General features: G+C 45.4%; 2 protein-coding genes across 2 annotated transcripts; both read left to right on the top strand.

Annotated features, from left to right (window-relative positions):
* Positions 1–1,494: 1,494 nt before the first annotated feature.
* On the top strand, positions 1,495–12,244 carry adamts5 (ADAM metallopeptidase with thrombospondin type 1 motif, 5 (aggrecanase-2)). Its single transcript, XM_085906227.1, has 8 exons — positions 1,495–2,670; positions 6,575–6,707; positions 6,926–7,093; positions 7,303–7,586; positions 7,674–7,857; positions 8,349–8,524; positions 8,629–8,804; positions 9,458–12,244. The coding sequence occupies exons 1-8, from the start codon at positions 1,570–1,572 to the stop codon at positions 10,134–10,136; spliced, it is 2,901 nt and encodes a 966-aa protein (XP_085762353.1). The 5' UTR covers positions 1,495–1,569; the 3' UTR covers positions 10,137–12,244.
* Positions 12,245–14,919: 2,675 nt separating this feature from the next.
* On the top strand, positions 14,920–20,977 carry adamts1 (ADAM metallopeptidase with thrombospondin type 1 motif, 1). Its single transcript, XM_085906238.1, has 8 exons — positions 14,920–15,892; positions 17,062–17,402; positions 17,495–17,627; positions 17,714–18,171; positions 18,250–18,436; positions 18,555–18,733; positions 19,005–19,180; positions 19,396–20,977. Exons 1-8 carry the CDS (start codon positions 15,262–15,264, stop codon positions 20,129–20,131), a joined length of 2,841 nt encoding a protein of 946 aa, XP_085762364.1. The 5' UTR covers positions 14,920–15,261; the 3' UTR covers positions 20,132–20,977.
* Positions 20,978–20,988: the final 11 nt, after the last annotated feature.

The raw sequence follows: 20,988 nt of genomic DNA on the forward strand, positions 1-20,988 counted from the left end.
AAGGTTTTATTCGCTGTGGCTTTACAGACTTGCTTTTACTGCCGTTAATACACTTGACAGTTTGGTGTGATGATCAAGCATCCGGTAGTGGGTGATTCAAGACAAGGCAGAACAAAATAGAGATGGGCAAGGGGGGGGGGGGGGGGATATTGCATAACAGCTCAGTGAAGTGGACATGTGTTCTTTCTGAAGGCATCACATTAAAATGAATAAAATTAGCGCAAAAACATTGTGAGCCCTAATTGTCTTATGTCTTACAATGCGTCTGTCTGTGCATAAGGTTAGTTTTCTGTCACTACACCCACACACATTTAAAAGTTCAACAAAATCACAACTTCCAAAGAGGAATAGTAAGAGAAATCTCCACAATTGTAAAGAAGAAGAATGCATTCTTGGAGGTTTTGTTCTCGCTCGGCACGGCTGACAGCGGCAGTGCGCAGTGTTCCATGTTTGCCCATTCTTCACAACCTCTTTTACACGCTGCAGCTCTCAGTCAAGACGTGTACAGATGAGAATTCCGATTAGAACGCCAACCTGCATGGGCTCTCATTACTTGGTGCAATGATGGTTTGATGCTTCTAGGGACTTCTCTCTCTGCATGGTGCAAGCTTCCATTGGTGACTCTGTCAATACGACAATATAAAATGGATGTTTTAATTACTTGTAGAATTATAATTGAGTCTCTGGAGCATCGGGGCTATTTTGAGAATGTTATCAAAACACCTGGGGTTTGCTTCAAACTTTAAAAAAAAAAAAAACACAGGTGGTGCTTTGAGTCTCCTTTAGGATGATTCAGAACAGGGGGGTTAAGTCACATTCTCGAGCGGTCCTCTCTCCCTCCTCTGACATTGGCCTATGCCATTAACATCTCTTGCAGGAACAATAAGTTCTTATTCATGGAACAACCATAAATTATCTATCGCTGCCTGGTTTGCTGAAACTCGCCACTTAAATCCTGTTTGAACAGCTTGAATTATTTAAATTGCCAAGCAGCAAAGGTTAAAAGCAACAGGGACATTTTTATTTTATTTTGTTGAGTTAAAACAGTGTGGCGAAATGTTTCTTTTCGTCTGCGTAATAATTATTACACCCCCAACCCAACCAGATGGTGAAAACATTTATTCATCAGTTCGTAATTTGTCAAGATGGGGTGACTCTTGCGCTGATGAGGGACACTTGAAGCACTTTTCTCCTCAAATATTCTTCAGGTTTCTTTTCTATCTCTCCTCGCAGCACTTAAAAGATTTGAGGAAGCGAGCTAGAGGAAAGGGGGTGGGGGTGGAGGAGTGGTGATTGAGCGCAAAGGGGCAGGACTTTTTCTCTCTGGGTCCTATTAAGAGCAAACTTTGTGATTTGTTCTTCAAGTTCAGCCCAGACTGCGCACAGTTTCACTGCGCTACGCCTTTCCCCCTCCATCCCTGCTCCTTTCTATGATTTTGTTGACGCTGTTTTACAGGACATGGCAGGATGCGCTTTTGGGACCAACAAGTAAGTTGTCTCCTCAAGGTTCGCTCCTTCATGTTTCAGACGTCATATCATGTTTAGATGCTGGTCTGTGTGGAATGAACAATGGTGAGGCTCCTTGGTGCTGCGGCAAGCGGCATGTTTTGGTTCCATCTACTGTTGCTGTGTTTGCTGCTGGAGTCGGAACTCGGAGCCGGGGTCTCCGTTTTCCAGGGTTTCTACCTTCCACCTGCAAACGGTTCGCTGGTCACACCAGCCAGGAGGACAGATGGGGTCGTACGGACTATTGATCGGATTTATAACGGAGGGGGGAAGGCGGGGTACTTGATCTACCTGGATGGGAGTCGCTTTCAACTGGACATGGAGCGTGATGGGACCGTGATGTCGCATCACTTCAGCCCTCAGTATGTACTCGCCATGATGGGAGGCAGCTCGGAGTCTCTGCAGCGGGACTGCGTGTATCGCGGAACGGTGAACACCAATCCGGAGTCTCTGGCAGTTTTTAACCTTTGCGGTGGAGGTCTGGAAGGCTTCTTCGCCGTGCACGGTGTGCGCTACGCGGTCACGCCGATCGTCCGAGCCAAGGGGCACGAACACGACGCGCGCGCTCTACAAGACAAGGACGCGGAACACGCCCTCCACGTCTTCACGCGTGAGAGCTTCACGTTTGAAGCCGCACGCGACGGCCGTGAGAGCTGCGGGACGCGCGACCGTGGCAGAGGGCGCCGGGATGCGGTGCGGAAAAGTTGGCGCAAGGGTCGCTCGGGCAGAAAGAAGCCGGACAGAGAGAGGCTCCCCGTGCATGATCCGGGAGCGCGCGGGCGGAGTTGGTGGAGCCGGCTCGTTCCAAATGCAGCTGAGGACAGCCACATGCGACGCAAAAGGTCGATCTCTCGCTCCAGACATGTTGAGCTTCTTCTGGTGGCAGATGAGACCATGGCCAAGAAGTACGGCAAGGACTTAAACCACTATCTCCTCACCCTGGCCTCCATCGCTTCCAAGCTGTACGGGCACGCCAGTATCGAGAACCCCATCCGGCTGTCCGTGGTGAAAGTCACCACGGTCACCGACAAAGACAAAGGGCTGGACGTGTCCAAGAACGCAGCGGCAACTCTCAAGAGCTTCTGCAAGTGGCAGAACCAGCAAAACCCACTGGGAGACGACTCTCAATACCACCACGACGCCGCCATCCTCTTCACTAGGCAGGTAAACAAACTTCCACGCTCGACTTCCCGTCTCGAGGCGTCGGGTCGACCGCTTGTCCTCCAGCCCGCACAGCAGCTTAGCGCCTAGGTGCGATGCCAAGGCAACCGAGTGACGCCATCGCTTATTTTGATTTCTATGGCAGGCAAGCTGCTTCTCTTTGCCCACTGGGTGACACGTTGCGCATTTAAGCACACATGAAAGTTGCTGACATGTTAGTTTCCCCGTGACTCAATGCGTAAAGGACACACATGAAGACCAAAGCAAGTGGTTATGTTGAGTATGAGCTGATTTGTTTCCCTCTTTGAATCCCAGTCTGGAGAACCTCATGCAATTGCTCCCACCACTTTTCTGTCTTCCTCTTGGTGTTGAAATTTGCGTGCGTAACACTGCTCAGCATCTGTGAAACAGCCATAAAAACTGTATTTCCTGCATGTGGTGTTTTTCTGGGCATGTTCCTCTGTCTCCAGTCTACCCTCCCAGTCCCTCGACAACCTTCAAGCCTCAGAGGCTGAGACCTGAGGCCTTTGCAGACAAATTCTTCCCAGGAATGTTCAAATTAACTGTAGGGTGCACCCCAGAAACATCCCTAAAAATTCCTATGCGACTAAATAAGGCAGTCAACCCCAGCCTTGTATTATCTTCCCATCACTCCAGTCTGCACATTTTTCCAGGTTAATTTTACAGCATCTGTCAGCTGAGGCTGTCAGAAAAACAAACAGTCTGTATGGAGACCACACGAATTTACCCTTTCTTTCACCCAAGTTCAGACTCCCTCTTTAATTCTCTGCTGCCTGCACCACAGCCACACCTTTCTGCTCTTCATCCTGACTTTGGATCTGTAAAGGAGTAATCATTCATTGGCAGCTGTGTCAAAAGCAGTTGGTAAAGAGTCCCAGACCTTGCGTCCCAACCACCTACTAACATTGTTGACACTCTACCTGCTCCCCCCCCCCCCCCCCCCCCCAAAAAAAAGAAATAAAGTGATGCCCTGAAGCCAACATCAGTAGTTAAGACTACAAAGTCAAACTACTATGTAGAAACCTGTAAAGAAAAAACCAAGAGCAGGTTTTGGGTTTTTTTTATTTGCTTTTTGAAAGTAAGTGTAAATTACATGACCTCATTTTTGGGGTCATGCCCTTCATAAACCCATAAAAGCAGTCACCAGTTTACTTTGAGTTTGACCCTTGACCTATTTTGCGCTGTAAGCCCATCTTCTGGATTCTTCGTTGTGTCTGAGCACTAAAATGGATGTCACTTCAACCTGTCAATCAAAGTGATGGGCAGACGTGCACATCTAAACACTGCAGGAAAGTAGAGAGTGAAACAGGAATGCACAAGCATAAGGTTACGGTTTCCCTTGAAAGAGCACTGCCAGGAAATAACTGCAGTTGGCTCAGGTGTCTTGCACCCAGCTGCATTGTGGATGAAAAAAAAAAAATCAAACAATTTCAGCATGTGTGACAGTTATTTGAACCAGTTCTCAAGACTCTCCCTCTGGACATTTCATTTTCTTGTAGATTTTGGCTGTATTTGTTATGTTCTGTTTCAACTGAGGTTTTTCAAAAGTAGCGATTAAAACCTTACTTAACAACCAGGAAAAAAAAAACATCCTGTCGGAAGGCAGCACATGACATTCCTTTCTTGGAATCTAGGCTCCAGTGGGCTTCTTGTCTGGAGTTTGCATGTCCACCTGAATGTTCACAACATGCTTCATGGAGCAGACTAAATTGTACATAGGTGTGATTGTGTGGGCAACTGTGAATGTCTATCCATATGTGCCTCGTGATTGGCTGCTAGCACGGTCATGTGATCATCTCCAGGTCACCTGCCACACCAATGAAAAATAAACTGGATGGACAACGACCACATCGTGTCAAAACGACGACCTCTTTTCCAAACTCAATGAGACAATTTCAAAACCTGGACAGACACCAAAGTTGCTCCTGTTTTCACATATCATTTCGGTATTTGGATCGACATTGCCTGCGGGGTGCTTGCAATCATCCTAAAATGAATTTTGACTCGTCTGGTTTGTTTTTAGATGTTAGCTCAATAGTAAAAAAAATGTGGGACATACGCTGAATGACAATGTGATATTATGAGATGCCTTGGGTGCATATCGTTCCTTAAATGCACAAATTCCTACCCTCCTTTGCACGTCTGCTGACTTTATCCACATAGTTATGTCATTTAACCTTTTACATGGAATTTGCACGTGTGGCGGCGACTCCTCCCTTTTCCTGTGCACTTGACAAACCCACAACCTACCACGTCCATGACTTTTTGTCTGCATCACAGTGTACATTTCCCAGCTCCCGCCGCCGTCGCAGACGGCCCTTCTATTTATTTTAACCGTTCTTGATATTTCACACGTCATACTTTGTCTGGCATCCGTCGACGACTTGCAGACAGCCCAAAAGTCTCGACCTTGGCCAGCGGGCACGCTGCGTGGGTCTCGCCCTCAGCTCACTGTGACGCATCAATCGGTGGACGTTAGCTACTCTTCTTTCATAAGCTCGTTTAGCCTCTCGATTTTTCTTACCCGCGAACATCCCAGTGCATTCTCGTCACTCAGAAAGTTTCCTCGCGCTTTAGTTTTTTAGCCAAGACAAACTACTTTTCTGCTAAAACTCGCATGACTCTTCAAGGAAGTAGTATAGCCTTTTCCACACATGCTGTACATGGTATATGAAGATCCAACCGGTTAAAGTTCAGCTTTGGTGGTGGTCTCTGTTGAGTCATGACATCAGATGTGTAGTGTGTTTTCAGTGGGAGCTAAACTAGCTTACTCAGACTTTTAACATGTGTGCCTGGTTGGCTGTTTGTTTAACTCAAATCTTGGCTAAGACCAGTCAGGCTCTCACGCGTCGGCACACCACCCGGCAGATTTTTTCATCCAGTCTGCCACCTGTTCCCCTGTTAGTTCTGCCAATACCTTCGTAACTCTACGCCCCCCCCCCCCTAACCACACCCAGTTCTTCTCTTTAATTTCCGGCATCTCTCCATCCCCATTTCCTTTGTTTGTTTCTTTTTTGACGACCGTCTTTCTTTTCTCCCTCGAAAAGAAAAACAACGTTGTAAGAAAAACAAGCAAAGTTTCTATTTTTCCTCCTTTGATTCACACTTTTCTGAAAACACAAGCTTTCGCACCAGGGTCCTGGATGGGTTTGGTGAAGAAACAAATAGAAAAGGAATGGGTTGACAGAGTGTAAGAAACTTTCTATACACTCCCACTGTTAGAATCAAGACAAACATTGTACTTGAGAGGAGAGGGTACTCTGTGGCCAGAGTTTCCCCTCACTGACCATGTGTGTGTTGAGCAGTTCCTTGCCAAACCAAGTCACTATTTTGCTGTATGGCCCATGTCCATCCTGTTTGTTTCCTGTCAGCACATGTGCTGTATTTATTTGAATGAACGGGAGTGATGTACATCTACATGTGCGTGTGTGCATGTAGTCCCATCCAGTCAGTCAAGTGTGAGTGCATAACACAAGGTAGTTTGTTCCGAATTGGTCCACCCGGAACGGGTAAACACGCTCCCCGTAGAGCCTCTCCCCTGTAACCCAGCAAGCCTGTCAGCAGCACTTAGCATGATGGTTCATCTTCATGGAACATGCTTTTGTGTTTTTTTTCCCCACTTTTTGTGCACATACAAGGACGTTTGTTTGTTAGTGTGCAAAGATGCCATTTGCTCTCTGATATGATGGGTGCGGGGAGTGTTAAGCAATCGATTGGTGCTCTCGACGTTCCGTGGCAAGACACCCCGAGGCCTCGTCTGCATGTATGTGCAAGAATCAATTATCATGTACCCGCTGGCAAATGGTGGTGGAAGAAATATTGACACAACACAGTAAACATCAAATCCTCGGGCTGCTTTAAAAGTCTTTGTTTTGCATCTTTGCAGGATCTCTGCGGCCATCACTCCTGTGACACTCTAGGAATGGCAGACGTTGGCACTATCTGCTCTCCGGAGAGAAGCTGCGCTGTCATTGAGGATGACGGGCTTCACGCTGCATTCACAGTGGCACACGAGATCGGTAAGCATGGATTCACTTGTTTGGACGTAGAGAAACAGACAAGCTTGGGCTGGCTCGTCCGTCAGCAACTCTGTGGTGGTCGACTATCACATGAGTATTACCTGAGTGTTTATTGTGTTTTCTTTTCTCATTTTTGCTGCATGTGCAAACCTGTGGCATCATTTCTTGCCTCCGTGAACCGTAAATAATGTTTCCATTATTTCCTCCGTCCGCCTCAGGCCATTTGCTGGGTTTGTCCCATGACGACTCCAAATTTTGCGAGGAGCGTTTTGGCGTGAACAGCGACAAGAGGCTCATGTCCTCCATCCTCACCTCCATTGACGCATCCAAACCTTGGAGCCGCTGTACCTCGGCCACCATCACAGACTTCTTTGATGATGGCAATGGTGAGAATTTTAAAACAACTTTATGAGTGACCAAAAGTAAGCATTATGAACTTCCATAGTATCCATCACCGGGCAAGGAATGAGTTTGTAGCCTCAGCCAAAAATCATATAACCTTCTTCAGCATGGTCATAACATATCGTGAAAATATTTGGACAGAAAACCAATGTACCCTTCCACCAACATCATCCTATACTTGCCGTTTTTGCAGCCGAGTGTCTTCTCGACTTACCTCGTCAGCCCTTGTTGGGTCCCGAAGAGCTTCCGGGGCAGAGTTATGACGCCGTGCGCCAGTGCCGCCTGGCTTTTGGGCCAGAATACACCGTGTGCCCCGGAATGGACGTGTGCTCTCGGCTTTGGTGCGCAGTGATTCGCCAGGGACAGATGGTGTGTCTGACCAAGAAGTTGCCAGCTGTGGAGGGAACACCCTGCGGGAAGGGACGCATCTGCCTGCAGGGCAAGTGTGTGGACAAAACGCGCAAGAGACATTACTCGGTAGGAGGTGATTCCACTTTCCGCCTTTCTAGCAAAACGGCAAAAGCTTGATGAGACTGACCCTTTCTTCTCTCCTCTGTGCCCCAGTCATCCAACCATGGCAGTTGGAGCTCTTGGGGTTCTTGGGGTTCATGTACCAGAACATGTGGTGGTGGAGTGCAATTCGCCCAGCGGCTGTGCAACAACCCGCCCCCACGGAACAACGGGCGTTACTGCACTGGGAAGAGAGCCATCTACCGGTCTTGCAATGTTACGCCATGCCCACCGTCAAGTGAGTGCAGCATCGTGTACAGCACAGGTGTCAAAGTCAAGGCCCGGGGGCCCAGATACGGCCCGTCATATCATTTTAGATGGCCTGCAAAGACAAATTGTGCATCAAATTCATGTCAATTCCTAAAATTTCAAATTGTTTTCAAATAGAGATATCGTTCGCAATTTTTATTACCGTTCATTTTTTTAAAATATTTATTTTTTAATATTTTATTTCATTTTATTTCAATATTTCATTTTTAAATATTTGGACAGTTTTTATTAGTCTCTGTTTTGAAAACTAGTTATTCATCAGTTTTATCGTGTCGCCTACACTATATATAAAATGACACGTTCATACATTTATTTGGGTTGACAATTTTAATGGGCCTTCTTTGAAGCAAACTATGATTATGATGCGGCCCGTGACAAAAATAAGTTTGACACCCCTGATGTAGAGAGCGTCATCACAACCGAAAATAAAATGTTTCTTCTCATGCTGTTATCCTCCAGATAAGAGTTTCCGGCAAGAGCAATGTGAGGTGCGCAATGGCCCACAGACAGATCTTAAAGGGGTGAAAACCTTTGTTGAATGGGTGCCCAAATATGCTGGAGTTCTCCCAAAAGATGTGTGCAAACTTACCTGCAGAGCAAAAGGAACGGGTTACTACGTGGTGTTCTCACACAGGGTGAGTTATTGCCCCCCCCCTAAAAAAAAAAAAACCTGTCCTAGGACATACTAGTCAAACAAACCCTTTTTAGGGAGATGTTAAAGAAACGCTCTGTTTTTCAGGTGATAGACGGGACCGAATGTCGTCCTTACAGCAGCTCGGTGTGTGTGAAGGGGAAATGTGTGCGCACAGGCTGCGATGGCATCATAGGCTCCAAACTTCAGTTTGACAAGTGTGGCATATGCGGAGGTGACAGCACAGGATGCATCCGGGTTGTGGGCAACTTCACCAAGAAAAGGTACGAATAAAGACAACAAACATTTCCTTTTTGTATACATGCTTGTGTAGAGTTGCTGTGAGGAAAATGACGTCAGCTTTGTGGAAGAAAAAATCATTTGCATGGCGTAACAAGAAACCTGTGGGATACCGTGTCATTGTATCGATTTTTCTATGTTAAACAACTCTATCGCATATCAAATGATTTTCCAATATTGTCCACCGATATTATATCATATATCGTCATATCGTCATCTGCCATTTTCCAGATTTGGCACATAATGATGAACATGGGCCCGAAATGCACATCTGCAAAATTTTTACTAACTCAAAACATTTTACTCACTGATTTAAACAAGTTCCTTCCAAGTGGCATTTAGGACTTGATGTTACCAAAACTGCCTCTTTTTTTCCAGCAAAATGCAAGGAAAGGAATTATGATTGAACAAATGAATACAGAGCAAAAAGTAAAATAGACGACAGAATGTGGTAGCCAGCCTAAAAATGTTTAACTAAATTAAGTGAATAGACATGGAAAAGCAAAAGTTGTCTGGTGACTTAAATACGCTTGCTGGTTTTGAGTTTACATTACCACAAAAACTTTTTTCTGTAGTACATAGTAACATCTGCTTCCTGCTTAGCTAACCCAATCTCTACTTTCACCCTGACAAACAGTAAAGGCTACACTGATGTAGTGAAGATCCCTGCAGGCTCCACCCACATCAAGGTTCGTCAGCACAAGGCCAAAGACCAGACCCGTTACACTGCCTACCTCGCCCTCCGGAGACCCAATGGGAATTACCTCCTAAATGGCAAGTTGATGATCTCCACCTCTGAGACCATCATTCCGCTCAACGGCTCTGTGCTTAACTACAGTGGCTGGAGTCAAAGGGATGAATGGGTCCACAGCATGGGCCCCGGGGCCCTCCAAGAGGCCTTGGTAGTCCAGATCCTTGCGACAGACTCTAAAAAACCCCTGGATGTTCGTTACAGCTTCTTTATGCCACGCCGAACGACTCCACAGCAGCCACCGCGATTGCTTGTCCAAAGTCTGAATCTGGCCCGTTTGCAGGGCACGACAACTGACACCAAAACCACCACCACTAGCGCTACGACGTCCTCCCCCACTCCCACTATTCCCGTCTCTTCACCAACAATCGTTCCCAGTTTGTCTACACCACCGCCCGGACCCCAATGGGTGACAGGAGTATGGATGAGCTGCTCCAGGACTTGTGACACTGGTTGGCAGAGCAGGACAGTTCAGTGTAAGGACCAGGGCGGGAAGCTGTCCAAGGGATGTTTGCTAAATTCCCGCCCCTCCGCTTTTAAACACTGTCTTGTCAAAAAATGTTAAAATAGCAGGAGGATGGGAACAAGACTTTGTCGGACAAAAGAAGTGGTCGGATAAAAGTATCAAGTGCTGCATGTTGGAATATGGACCAATGGATTTAAGACATCATCGAGAACCTTAATCAGGACTGTGAATGTTGAAGCAAGTCTCACAGAGACTCGGCTTAAAGAATGTCTCAGAATTGCAGTTGCAGAGCACAAGTTAAGAGAGGACCCGTTTGTTTTCCAGTCAAGGACTTTTGTTGCATGTTGACGAGTCAACCTTGTTTCAGCATCCACGTGTACTTTGTCTTATTTTGTGTCTTTGTTTGTGTGTGTCAGTGTTGAAGTCCTGTATTCTCCTAATTAAGGGAGACACGTGTCTTTTGCCCTCCAGCTTACTGCATTGCTTTGACCATCCAACTATCCAGGGATGGGGGCAGACGATGACCAACAATGGATGGGGAAACCCGGACATTCGGTGTTTAAATGGTGCTTTACACTCTGTCCATTATGCACAATAATATATTACACAAAAGTAGGGGAAACATCTATACTGAGGTTGAGACTTGCTCAGGCTCTCAAAGTTCCTTGCTTCTGCAACAACTCGGGAAGAATGACACAAGTCTTCTCAAGAACAGAACAGTGTCCTTGCCAAGTCAGCTATCAGAGGGGTAAAATAACTATGACTCCATGATTGTCCTTAAACTGGAAGTCAACCCCAACATTTTCTTTGTGATAATATCTTCCATGCAGCCCAATTAGTCAAAACACGATGTTCCAATTCATGTTTCCTTCGTGGAAAATGAATTAAACAGGCAAAATCAATCTGTTTTCATCAGTCTGTGGGGGCGGCCATTTTGCCACTTGCTGTCAACTGAAAATGACTCGCACAGGTCTCAAGTCATAACCAATCAAAGCTCAGCTTCAGAAAACTGGTGAGCCCTGATTGGTTGTGACCTGAGACCTGGCGACCGTGATCTCATTTACTCTCGACAGCATGTGGCAAAATGGCCGCGCACCGAGATGGATAAAAATAGTCGGATTTTGCCTGTTTAACTCATATTCCACAAATGCAATATTTATCAGAACATTCTGTTTAGACGAGTGAGGCCACATGCAACATATTACGGTAAAGGAAATTTAGGGGTTTACTTCCTCTTCGAGATTGACGTTCTTGGAGGTTAAAGATGCATTGCTTATTTTGCTTCATTTTTGAAGTGTGTCTGTGTCTGTGTTTGTGCGTCTGCTGACTTGCATTGGGAGTGACATTAAAAATGCAAACAAAGACAATACACTGGGAAATTTCCATTGGTGTGCACTGCCTTTAAGCGAGGTACACACGTACTAAAAAAATTGGACCGAATATTTCCCACCACTTTTAATTAGTCAGTGAAATCCCAATTTTCAGATCTCACTGAAAGATTATCCTGACCAGTGAAGAAATGATTGTATGTGTGGTGTGCTGTCTTGGTTATCTCAAGTACGCCACACGACGCACGATGATTTCTCTCCTCATCGAGTAGGATCCCTCATACTTTAAAAATCGGTTGAGATTTTCAAAATCGGTACGTGTGTGTCCCGCTTTATACGTTAACAACTCAATGTAAACCATCTTGAACAGTGAATGATTTCAATGTATGTGTTAGTATTCCAAACAATTTACAAAGCCATATGCACATTGGTACACCTCATTGAAACACACAGCTTCTTCCTATGAGGAAAGCCCTCTCGCTGAACAGCAAAAACGGCACTGAGCTTGTAATTTATTGTTTGTACAACTGCTATGTGTGAATAACAACGCAACGAGATGAGGTTTATTTATTGTAGTAATTTTGTATCAGATTACTATTTAACTTAGGACTATGCAGAATCCTCAGTGTCAGGATATAGTGTTTCTTTTCCAGTCGTGGGATGTACATAAAATATCTATATTTAAAAAAAAAAATCTCACTGTGTGTGATGTTTTTTGTCAACTATCAATACAAACTTTTTTACAAATTATTCTCTATTGACTCGAAGAACAGAAAGTAAAATGTATTTGGTTGCTAAACAGCAAGCGCAACCAATCCATGTATGTCCCAAATGTACTGAATTTGATGAGGTATGGAGAAGGAAATGTTAAAGATAAATGTGCACAATAAACTACAATGTTGCATTACTTATTGTAGTCTCCATAATAGCAAACCGGGTTTGATCTTAAAACTGACCAACTCCAGCTGCCGGTTTGCGCTGAGTTCACAGATTCGGATCTCGGCTCAGGCTTCTCTGTTTGGTATTTAAATATGCTCCTCTGACTCGTATTTCGCCCTGCATACCAAAACAAATTCTAGGAAGACAAAATTCTCTATAGGTGTGAATGTGAGTTTGAAGGCTTGTCAATATCTGTCTTGTGACCTGCTGATGACCGGTCCAGGATGTATCTAACCTAAGAGTTATCTGGGACTGGCTCTAATGCAATCATAACATAGTCATCCTGTCATTGGGCGATAGGTTTGTGGTATACTCTGAACTGGTCACCATGACATTAACATATCCACCTGTTGCCCTATATACAAAAAAGCAGTCGTGTAAAAAGTACTTGGAAGCATTACTTGATCCAAAAAAAACAAAAAAAACTTGGGTAAAAGTTAAATTCCCTTTGTATAATATCACAGGCATTTGCTCTGCTTGGATATCAAATGGCATGTTCAAACATTAAATGTATTGGAGTAAAATTATTTTTTGAGACAGTGATTACAATTTTGACAATGTGCTTATTTTAATCGAATTTGATTTGTTTAGTTTACTTTATTGGTGGTTAAAAATCTGTGAGTTTGCACATGAGTTACCAAATGGACTTAATGAAATACAGGCGTCTGTTGGCCTCAAGCTGGAATGAGCGAGGCATAGAGACAGACACACATTAGCAGTGCACACATATGCAAGGGCCTCTTTGGAATGTCGAATCTCTTAACCTTTACACCACATTTCCTTAACCTTTGTGGAAAATGTCATTGGGTCAAGGAGAGATGAACTGCTACCTCCTTTCAAACACAGGAAAAGACAGCATTGTTTAAAATAAATTTGCCAGAACTTTTTCCAAGATAATCACATGATGGCGAGTAATACTGACACGGGTTTCCAGCACGAAATCACTATTTTTTGAAGATGGACGACACAAAGTTTTCTTCGGATCCATGCATGATTGTCATATTTATTTCGAGATTCCCCATAGTGTCAAAGGCAATGTGACATAAGGCAGCACCAACAGTGACTTGACTCAGTCTGAGAGAAACCAGGGAACTAAATAAAACAGAAGGAATTGGTCTGATGACAACAACTAGAGATGAAAACATAGCAACTACACAACGCATGAAAATGAGACACAGGTAAATGTGCATTGGGTCAATAAAGTAATAAATCTTGGCTCCAGCCTTCCTGTGTGAAATGTTCTCCCCGTGCTTGCGTGGTGTTTCTCCGGGGACTCCAGGGACAACATTCCCAAAACATATTTTAGCTTCATCGAAGACTACATTCGGATATATAAGCATGAAATTGAGTGTGAATGATTGTTTGTATGTGTCCTGCAATTGGCTGGCTACTTATCAATATGGGCGAGAGGAGGTGCAGGTCACCTGCCACGCCAGTAGGAAAAAACGCTGGAGAAAATTGATTGGTGGCGAGCCTGACTGACAGAAAAGTGTTAAGGTTTTGCGACCCTCCAATATAATACAATGCCTCCATCTTGTGGTTTAACATGGGATTGCATTAAAAACCCTTTGGACGATATTTAGGTCGTTTCTGACATCTGGTGGATATATGTTGAATTGCAGTCACTCTTTTTCTTTGCTCGTTTTTAAGGTGGACGAATCAATAAGGTAGTCGACACAGTTTTACAAAAGCTTTGCTATGACTTGAAAGAAATGGATGGGTGGGGGGGATGAACGGATGAATGGAGGATGTGGAATATATACCAACATTATTAGTTGCATTTGTAAGAATTGTGTTATTAATTTTAACCTTGCTTTTATCAAGACAAAGAAATTATTTCTAACAAACCAATGTGATTTCATATTTAAAGTTAGGTTTAAGTGATAAAGTTAAAGTGAGAAATTAGGTTTTTCTTCAGAGTGCTGAAGTAGTTATTTAGGTGAAATCCTAGGCTGCTCTATTCGCCGACCATGCAGAGGAGGACAAGTCTGGACGGGAGGGGGAAGAGATCCACGGACGGGGGCTGAATATGTTTGAGTTCCAATGCAGGAGCTGCACCGGTTTTAGAAGCGTTCCACCTTAAAAACTCCGCGGCCCCTCTTTGCTCCCTCTCCCCGAAAGTTGCACTCGGTCGCTGCCTGGCTGCGGCTCAACGCAGTTAACTTGGCCGGGAGAAACTGGGCAGTGAGTGTGAGCACGCCACTCGGAACCCTGCCGAGTGTGATATGGTTACAATTTTTTGTCCATTTGATTTTTTTCTGTTCCCTAGTCGCACACTGCACATGATTGAGAATGTACCTCGGAATTCTTACTTTAATGAATCTCAGTTGCTGGAAATGCAAACCATATATGTGGGGGGTGGGGTGGGGGGTAAAATGTGTTTATATTTTGCGTTAAAAGAAACGAAACTCGGGGCTCCGCTGATGGAATTTTCCTTTGCTGCCCTCAGCCCCTTTTTTTTGTTAACAGTGATTGATTATTATGACAACGTGAAACGTTTGGTTGCGCACATGACTTGGCCCTGACAGGACCCTCAAAAAAGGGGGTGGGGCACCGTACTGGGGCGTATTTAAGGTCGGACAATTCTGACTGCCAGTCAAAAAGCAGCAAATCCATCTGGGGGTCAGCAGAACCAAAAAGAACCGCTGCATCTTAAAGACAAAACCAGGCGCTGACATTTGCTCAGTTTGGGAGAAACAGGGAGAACGAAAGACCCGTTGGATTTACTACTGAGAGTCAGCCTTTATTTTCACTGACTCAAATAGGCTTTTTGTCAGTGTGACAGTTAACTTTAAACGGGATTTGCACTGGATTTCATTTCTTTTTTTTTTAGGTTCGTGTGCGTAGTGTGACAAGAGATTTTTGCAAGTTGTATGTATTAAGTTAGTAGGACTTTACTAACGTCATCACGCGAACGTTTCCATCGTTTCCATCTGCTTGTTGGATTCCACTTCTGTATGATGTGGCTTGTCTGTGTTTCTATTGGTTTCATGGCTGGTCTGTGCACCGGCTTGACGCAAAGCCCTTGGGAAGAAAGTACCGTAGTGCCTGTCAGGCTTGACCCAAAAGTCCGGCCGGCGAGTGACACCCAACCGAAGCGAACCTACTCGCCTGAAGAAAATCAGAAGGTGTCGGAGATGAGAGTATACAGGCTGGACGCGTTTGGTCAAACGATTATCTTGGAGCTGGAGCCGGATCAGACGTTCCTGTCCCCGGGATTCGTCTTCCACATTGTGGGGACTCCCGACTCCGAGCTGAGTCAGGAACCCAAGAGCGCAGACGAGCACGGTTGTTTCTTCTCCGGCACGGTGAACGGAGAAGAGCACTCCGCTGCTGCGTTAAACCTGTGCCAGGGACTGAGTGGTGGATTTTACTTTCGAGGGCAAGAGTACTTCATCAAACCTCTCAACGCAAGTGACTTTGTGAAAGACGAAGAAAAGGATGAGGAAGTCCATCTCATCCGCCGGAGGGCTCGGGCAGAGGCGGGTGAGAGCAACTCCAAGTGTGGGGTCAATGAGGACGAGGATCGAGTGCCAACAAATCTGGAGAAAGAGCCTGAACGTGAAGCCGTCAAGAAAGAACAAACAGGTAGCGTTTGCACACACGCGCGCGCGCACACACACACGCACACACACGTGTGTGTATATGAAATTTTATAAAATTTCCACGAGCATTAAAATCTGTATATAGCAATGAAATCTTTCTTTCTTTCTTTCTTTCTTTCTTTCTTTCTTTCTTTCTTTCTTTCTTTCTTTCTTTCTTTCTTTCTTTCTTTCTTTCTTTCTTTCTTTAAATGGGTGTGTAACTATATTCATACAACTATGTGTGTGAGGGATGAAATAATAGTTGTTCTATACAATAACCGTGCGTACGCGCAAGAGCAGATATTATTGATGACCCATCAACAATTTGACAGCACCGCACACGCTGGGCCAAGAGAGGCGGAGTATGGGTGGGAGGGGGTGGCACAAGTCCTTCATTCTCAAGGGGAACCATGAAGAAGGAGGGAGCAAGAGCAGGCAGGGGTTTAAGCAGAGCCAGTCGCAGCCCGGCAGTGCTGAGACGTGCGAACTCACCTCCTGGTACAGAAATGTGTCCCCCTACAGAGGATTTTCCCCCTACAAACTATGTCAGAATTTTCCAGCAGAAAAGGTCATTTTGAGAACAAGAAGTGGGAGGAGGAGTCATGACGCTAAGTCATGGCATCCTGCCTGCACCCCCCCCCCCCCCCCCCCACACACACACACACACGCACGCACATAAGTACACACACACATTCACACACATACAAACACACACGCACACAACCCTCTTTGGAACTTAATATCCATCCAGCCATCTGCTTTTCCCAACATTTTTGAATTTTTGCTGATGCAAATGTGCATGAACGGGGGAGGAAGTTGGAGTACTGTGCCCACAAAAAAAAAGGGAAAAAGGAAAACCCACACAAGCAGAGAGAGAACGTTCAAATTTCACACAGTCGGACCTCAGCCAGAGATTGAAACAAAGAACCTCTCTGCCATGATGTGCTTAACATTTGGCCACCGTGCTGCCTTTATTAACAGCAGATTGTTAAACACAAATCAAATGCAGAAAGGAAGAATGACCATTTTGATTTACTTGAGTGTTTTTCTGTCCCTGCTACTTTTCACATTTGTGCACAGCACAGAATTTGAATCATCAGGAACAACTGAACAAAAAAATGACAACAGAAAACATTGTAAACAATTTTTTTTTACCCTCATCCCATCCCGCAGGCCACCACAGGACCAAGCGTTTTGTTTCCACTCCTCGTTATCTGGAGATTATGCTGGTGGCTGACCAATCCATGGCCGAATTCCATGGTGCCGGACTCAAGGCCTACCTCCTCACCATCATGGCGGTGGCATCTCGTCTGTATCGCCACCCCAGCATCCACAACTCCATCAGCCTGGCTGTGGTAAAGCTGCTGGTGGTCTACGAAGAAGAGAGAGGCCCTCAAGTGTCGTCCAATGCTGCATTGACCCTCCGCAACTTCTGCCAGTGGCAGCGGCAGCACAACCCCCCCAGCGACCGCCACCCTGAGCACTATGACACAGCTATGCTCTTCACCAGAACGGTAGGTTGGAGGAGGATGAGAAGAATTGTGAGGAAGAAGGAAAGGAAAAAGAGATAAAGAGCATGTTTTGACTCCTTGGTCTGTTTCTTCAGGACCTGTGTGGTGCCCATTCATGTGACACTCTTGGAATGGCTGACGTCGGTACGGTGTGTGACCCAGACAGAAGCTGCTCAATTATTGAAGATGACGGACTCCAAGCTGCATTCACCGTGGCACATGAACTAGGTGAGTAGAAAAATGCTCAGCTCTGATGCGGGACAATCATACGTCGTGAGCACGACTAAGTGTGGTTTTGTTGTACTGTCCCGCAGGCCATGTCTTCAACATGCCTCACGATGATGCCCAGCTATGCTCTGGGGTGAACGGTCCCCACTGGGGCTCTCACATGATGGCCTCCACCCTGTCCAATCTTGACCAGCAGCAGCCGTGGTCCGCCTGTTCCGCACTCATGGTCACCACTTTTCTCGACAATGGCCACGGTCAATGTCTGCTTGATAAACCAGTCAAGCCTCAAGCTCTCCCTCAGCCCCTGCCCGGAACAGTTTACGATGCAGACCATCAGTGTCGGCTGACCTTCGGTGACGACTCCCAACATTGCCCTGACCTGAGCACTACTTGTGCGGCTCTGTGGTGCACCGTTACGACATCCAACGGTTTGCTGGTTTGCCAGACCAAGAACTCCCCATGGGCCGATGGAACGCCCTGTGGGCACGACAACTACTGCCTGGCAGGGCAGTGTCTCACAAAGTCTCAAGCTTCCAAACATCAGGTAGAAACGTAACTAATTTTATTACCATGCCTCGGGTATAAATCAGACTGTAACCAATGCCCTGTGTAACATTTCCAGATTCCTGTCAACGGTGGCTGGGGCGTGTGGGGTCCCTGGGGTGACTGCTCCCGGACATGCGGGGGAGGGGTGCAGTTCTCCTTCCGTTCATGTGATAACCCTTTGCCAAAGAATGGAGGCAAGTACTGTGAGGGCAAGAGGATCCAGTACCGCTCTTGTAACACAGATCTCTGCCCTGACACCAATGGTAAGTCAGCAAGCGACTCACTTGCTTTATCACTGTCACTTTATTATGACTCCCATAATAAATGGGAATTATTCAAAAGGTGCAAACTCGATCACTGAGAATTCTCTTTACTCTTCAGGCTTGTCATTTCGGGAGGAGCAGTGTCTGGCTCACAATGACATGTCAGCCCAAATGTCTCTTGGATCAGGCGATGGTGTTGAATGGGTGCCCAAATATGCCGGTGTTTCACCCAAAGACCGCTGCAAGCTTGTGTGCAGGGCCAAAGGAACAGGATACTTCTTTGTCCTCAAATCCAAGGCAAGAATTTTGAAAAATATGTTTTTTTTTAATATTTTGAATGTCTTGACAAATCCTAATTACCCTCGTGCTGACGTGTAAAATGAATGATCAGGTTTTGTCTTCCAGCACCCTGACTGCCAATGTCCTTTTTTTTTTAACACGCATGAAAATAAAAGTGTAGTAAAATACAGTTACTCATAGAAAAAAACTGTCGAATTAAACCATCAACAAATAAAACAAGAACATAGCTACAAATCTTAATCTCAAGATCTTTATCTATTGCTCCCAGGTAGCGGATGGAACACCCTGCAGCCCCGATTCCACCTCAGTTTGTGTTCAAGGCCAATGTGTCAAGGCTGGATGTGATCGTATTATTGGCTCCAACCAGCGCTACGATAAATGTGCAGTATGTGGAGGGGATGGCTCCACCTGCAAAAAAGTGTCAGGCTCACTGGAGCGTGCCAGGTAATAATCCAGGATACTTTTTGTTCTGAACATTAATAAAGATAGGCAGTTTATTTACTGCCAGGTCAAATCAAAGATCAAATCATCTTTATGTCAACTGTCTTAATATCAACTCTCCATCATTGTGATTGTAAGTGTGCATGGTTGTTTGGCTAGCAACTAGTCCAGGGTATAGTATAGTTGTGGCCTAAATTAATAATTTGTCTTTGTTACAGGCCTGGGTACCAAGACGTGGTGACAATCCCAGCAGGCGCCACCCATCTTGACATCAAACAGCGCGCCCCTGGTAACGGTCGTCATGACAACAGTTACTTGGCAATGCGCCGACAGGATGGTACCTACCTGTTGAATGGTGACTATAAGCTAATGACCATGGAAACGGACATCACTCTGCGAGGGGCGCTACTACGCTACAGTGGTTCTTCTGCCAGTCTTGAGCGGATCCGCAGCTTTTCCCCCCTCCCCGAGCCTCTGACGATTCAGGTGTTGTCTGTGGGAGAAGCCCCAAGGCCCAGAGTGAAGTACAGCTACTTTGCCCCCAGACCCAATAACGCTGCTTCTTCCAACAACGGAGGTCGTCGGCATTCCATCAACGCTATCCGAGAGTTGGGTGTGGCTGAGTGGGCTCTAATGGAATGGGGTCCCTGCTCCCAGACCTGTGGAGGTGGCATGCAACAGAGAGAGGTGGTGTGTCTGGATCCCCAGGGCCGTCCATCCAAGGATTGTCCAGAAGAATTGCGGCCATTGGCCTCACGATCTTGTGCCTCTCAGCCTTGCCCCTCTTGGCTTCTCGGAGAATGGTCCGCATGCTCAAAGACCTGTGGCAGAGGTTTCCGAAAACGCCAGCTTCGTTGCATTGGCTATGATGGCCTCACACTGACCCATGACAGCTGTGACTCCAAAAACCGCCCACGACCCCTCCTGGAGCTGTGTTATCAAGGTGCCTGCTAAGGACTGCTTTGACAATCTGACCTCCTTTTTTTGTTTTGTTCTTTAATTCCCCATGTCAGAGACTGCATCAATACATTACACATCCACACACAATGTCGGAAAGCACACTGACTGTGTCAAACACTTGGAGTAACAAAGTCTGCCACCTGTCTTTGGAGTGCAGCAGTGGCATCTCAGCAAGTATCATGGACATTAATGAGTTTGAGCACGCTGTTTACAATTGCAATAGTGTGCTTGCGTGTGAAAGTATGTAAAGATTTGAAACATATATGTTGTTTGTCCAAGCTGGGCTGGACAGATTTTAATGCTCGTGGAGATTTTATACAATTTTATATACAGCCACACACAAACATATGTGTGTGTGGGTGGATGGAGAAAAATTTGCTCATATTCTACTTAGTCACCCCATCAGGTATGGAAATTGAGATTTATTCTGAACTATCAGTCAACATTTATTTATCACAAACCTGTAGCACTTCACTTTTGTTTTTACCAGTGGCACATTGTTACACTCATTTTCTCTCTATGAATGCCTTTTGTTTTGTCATTTCGCCATATCTTGAAAACCAAAGAATTTGTGTGTGCTTGTAAGTGTGTGGGTATGAGCGTGCTTTTTGTGTATGTGGAGACTTAACGAGGGACTTGTCTCCTGCTACTACTTCATAAGTAAGTCTCTCCTGCCTTCTGCGAAGGCATCTTGTATATGCAGTTTTTCCTCTTTTGTACAAAATATCCAAACATTATTTATTTTTGTACAGCCTGTTAAATATAATCATGTGGCCATTTTGATATTATTTTTATTTGTTAATGAGATCACAGAAGGAAGTATAGACTATAAAGAGTATTTATGCAATGTT

The sequence above is a fragment of the Syngnathus leptorhynchus genome, chromosome 1, assembly GCF_054491065.1.
Source record: "Syngnathus leptorhynchus isolate UIUO chromosome 1, UIUO_Slep, whole genome shotgun sequence".
In the NCBI taxonomy this organism is placed as follows: Eukaryota; Metazoa; Chordata; class Actinopteri; order Syngnathiformes; family Syngnathidae; genus Syngnathus; species Syngnathus leptorhynchus.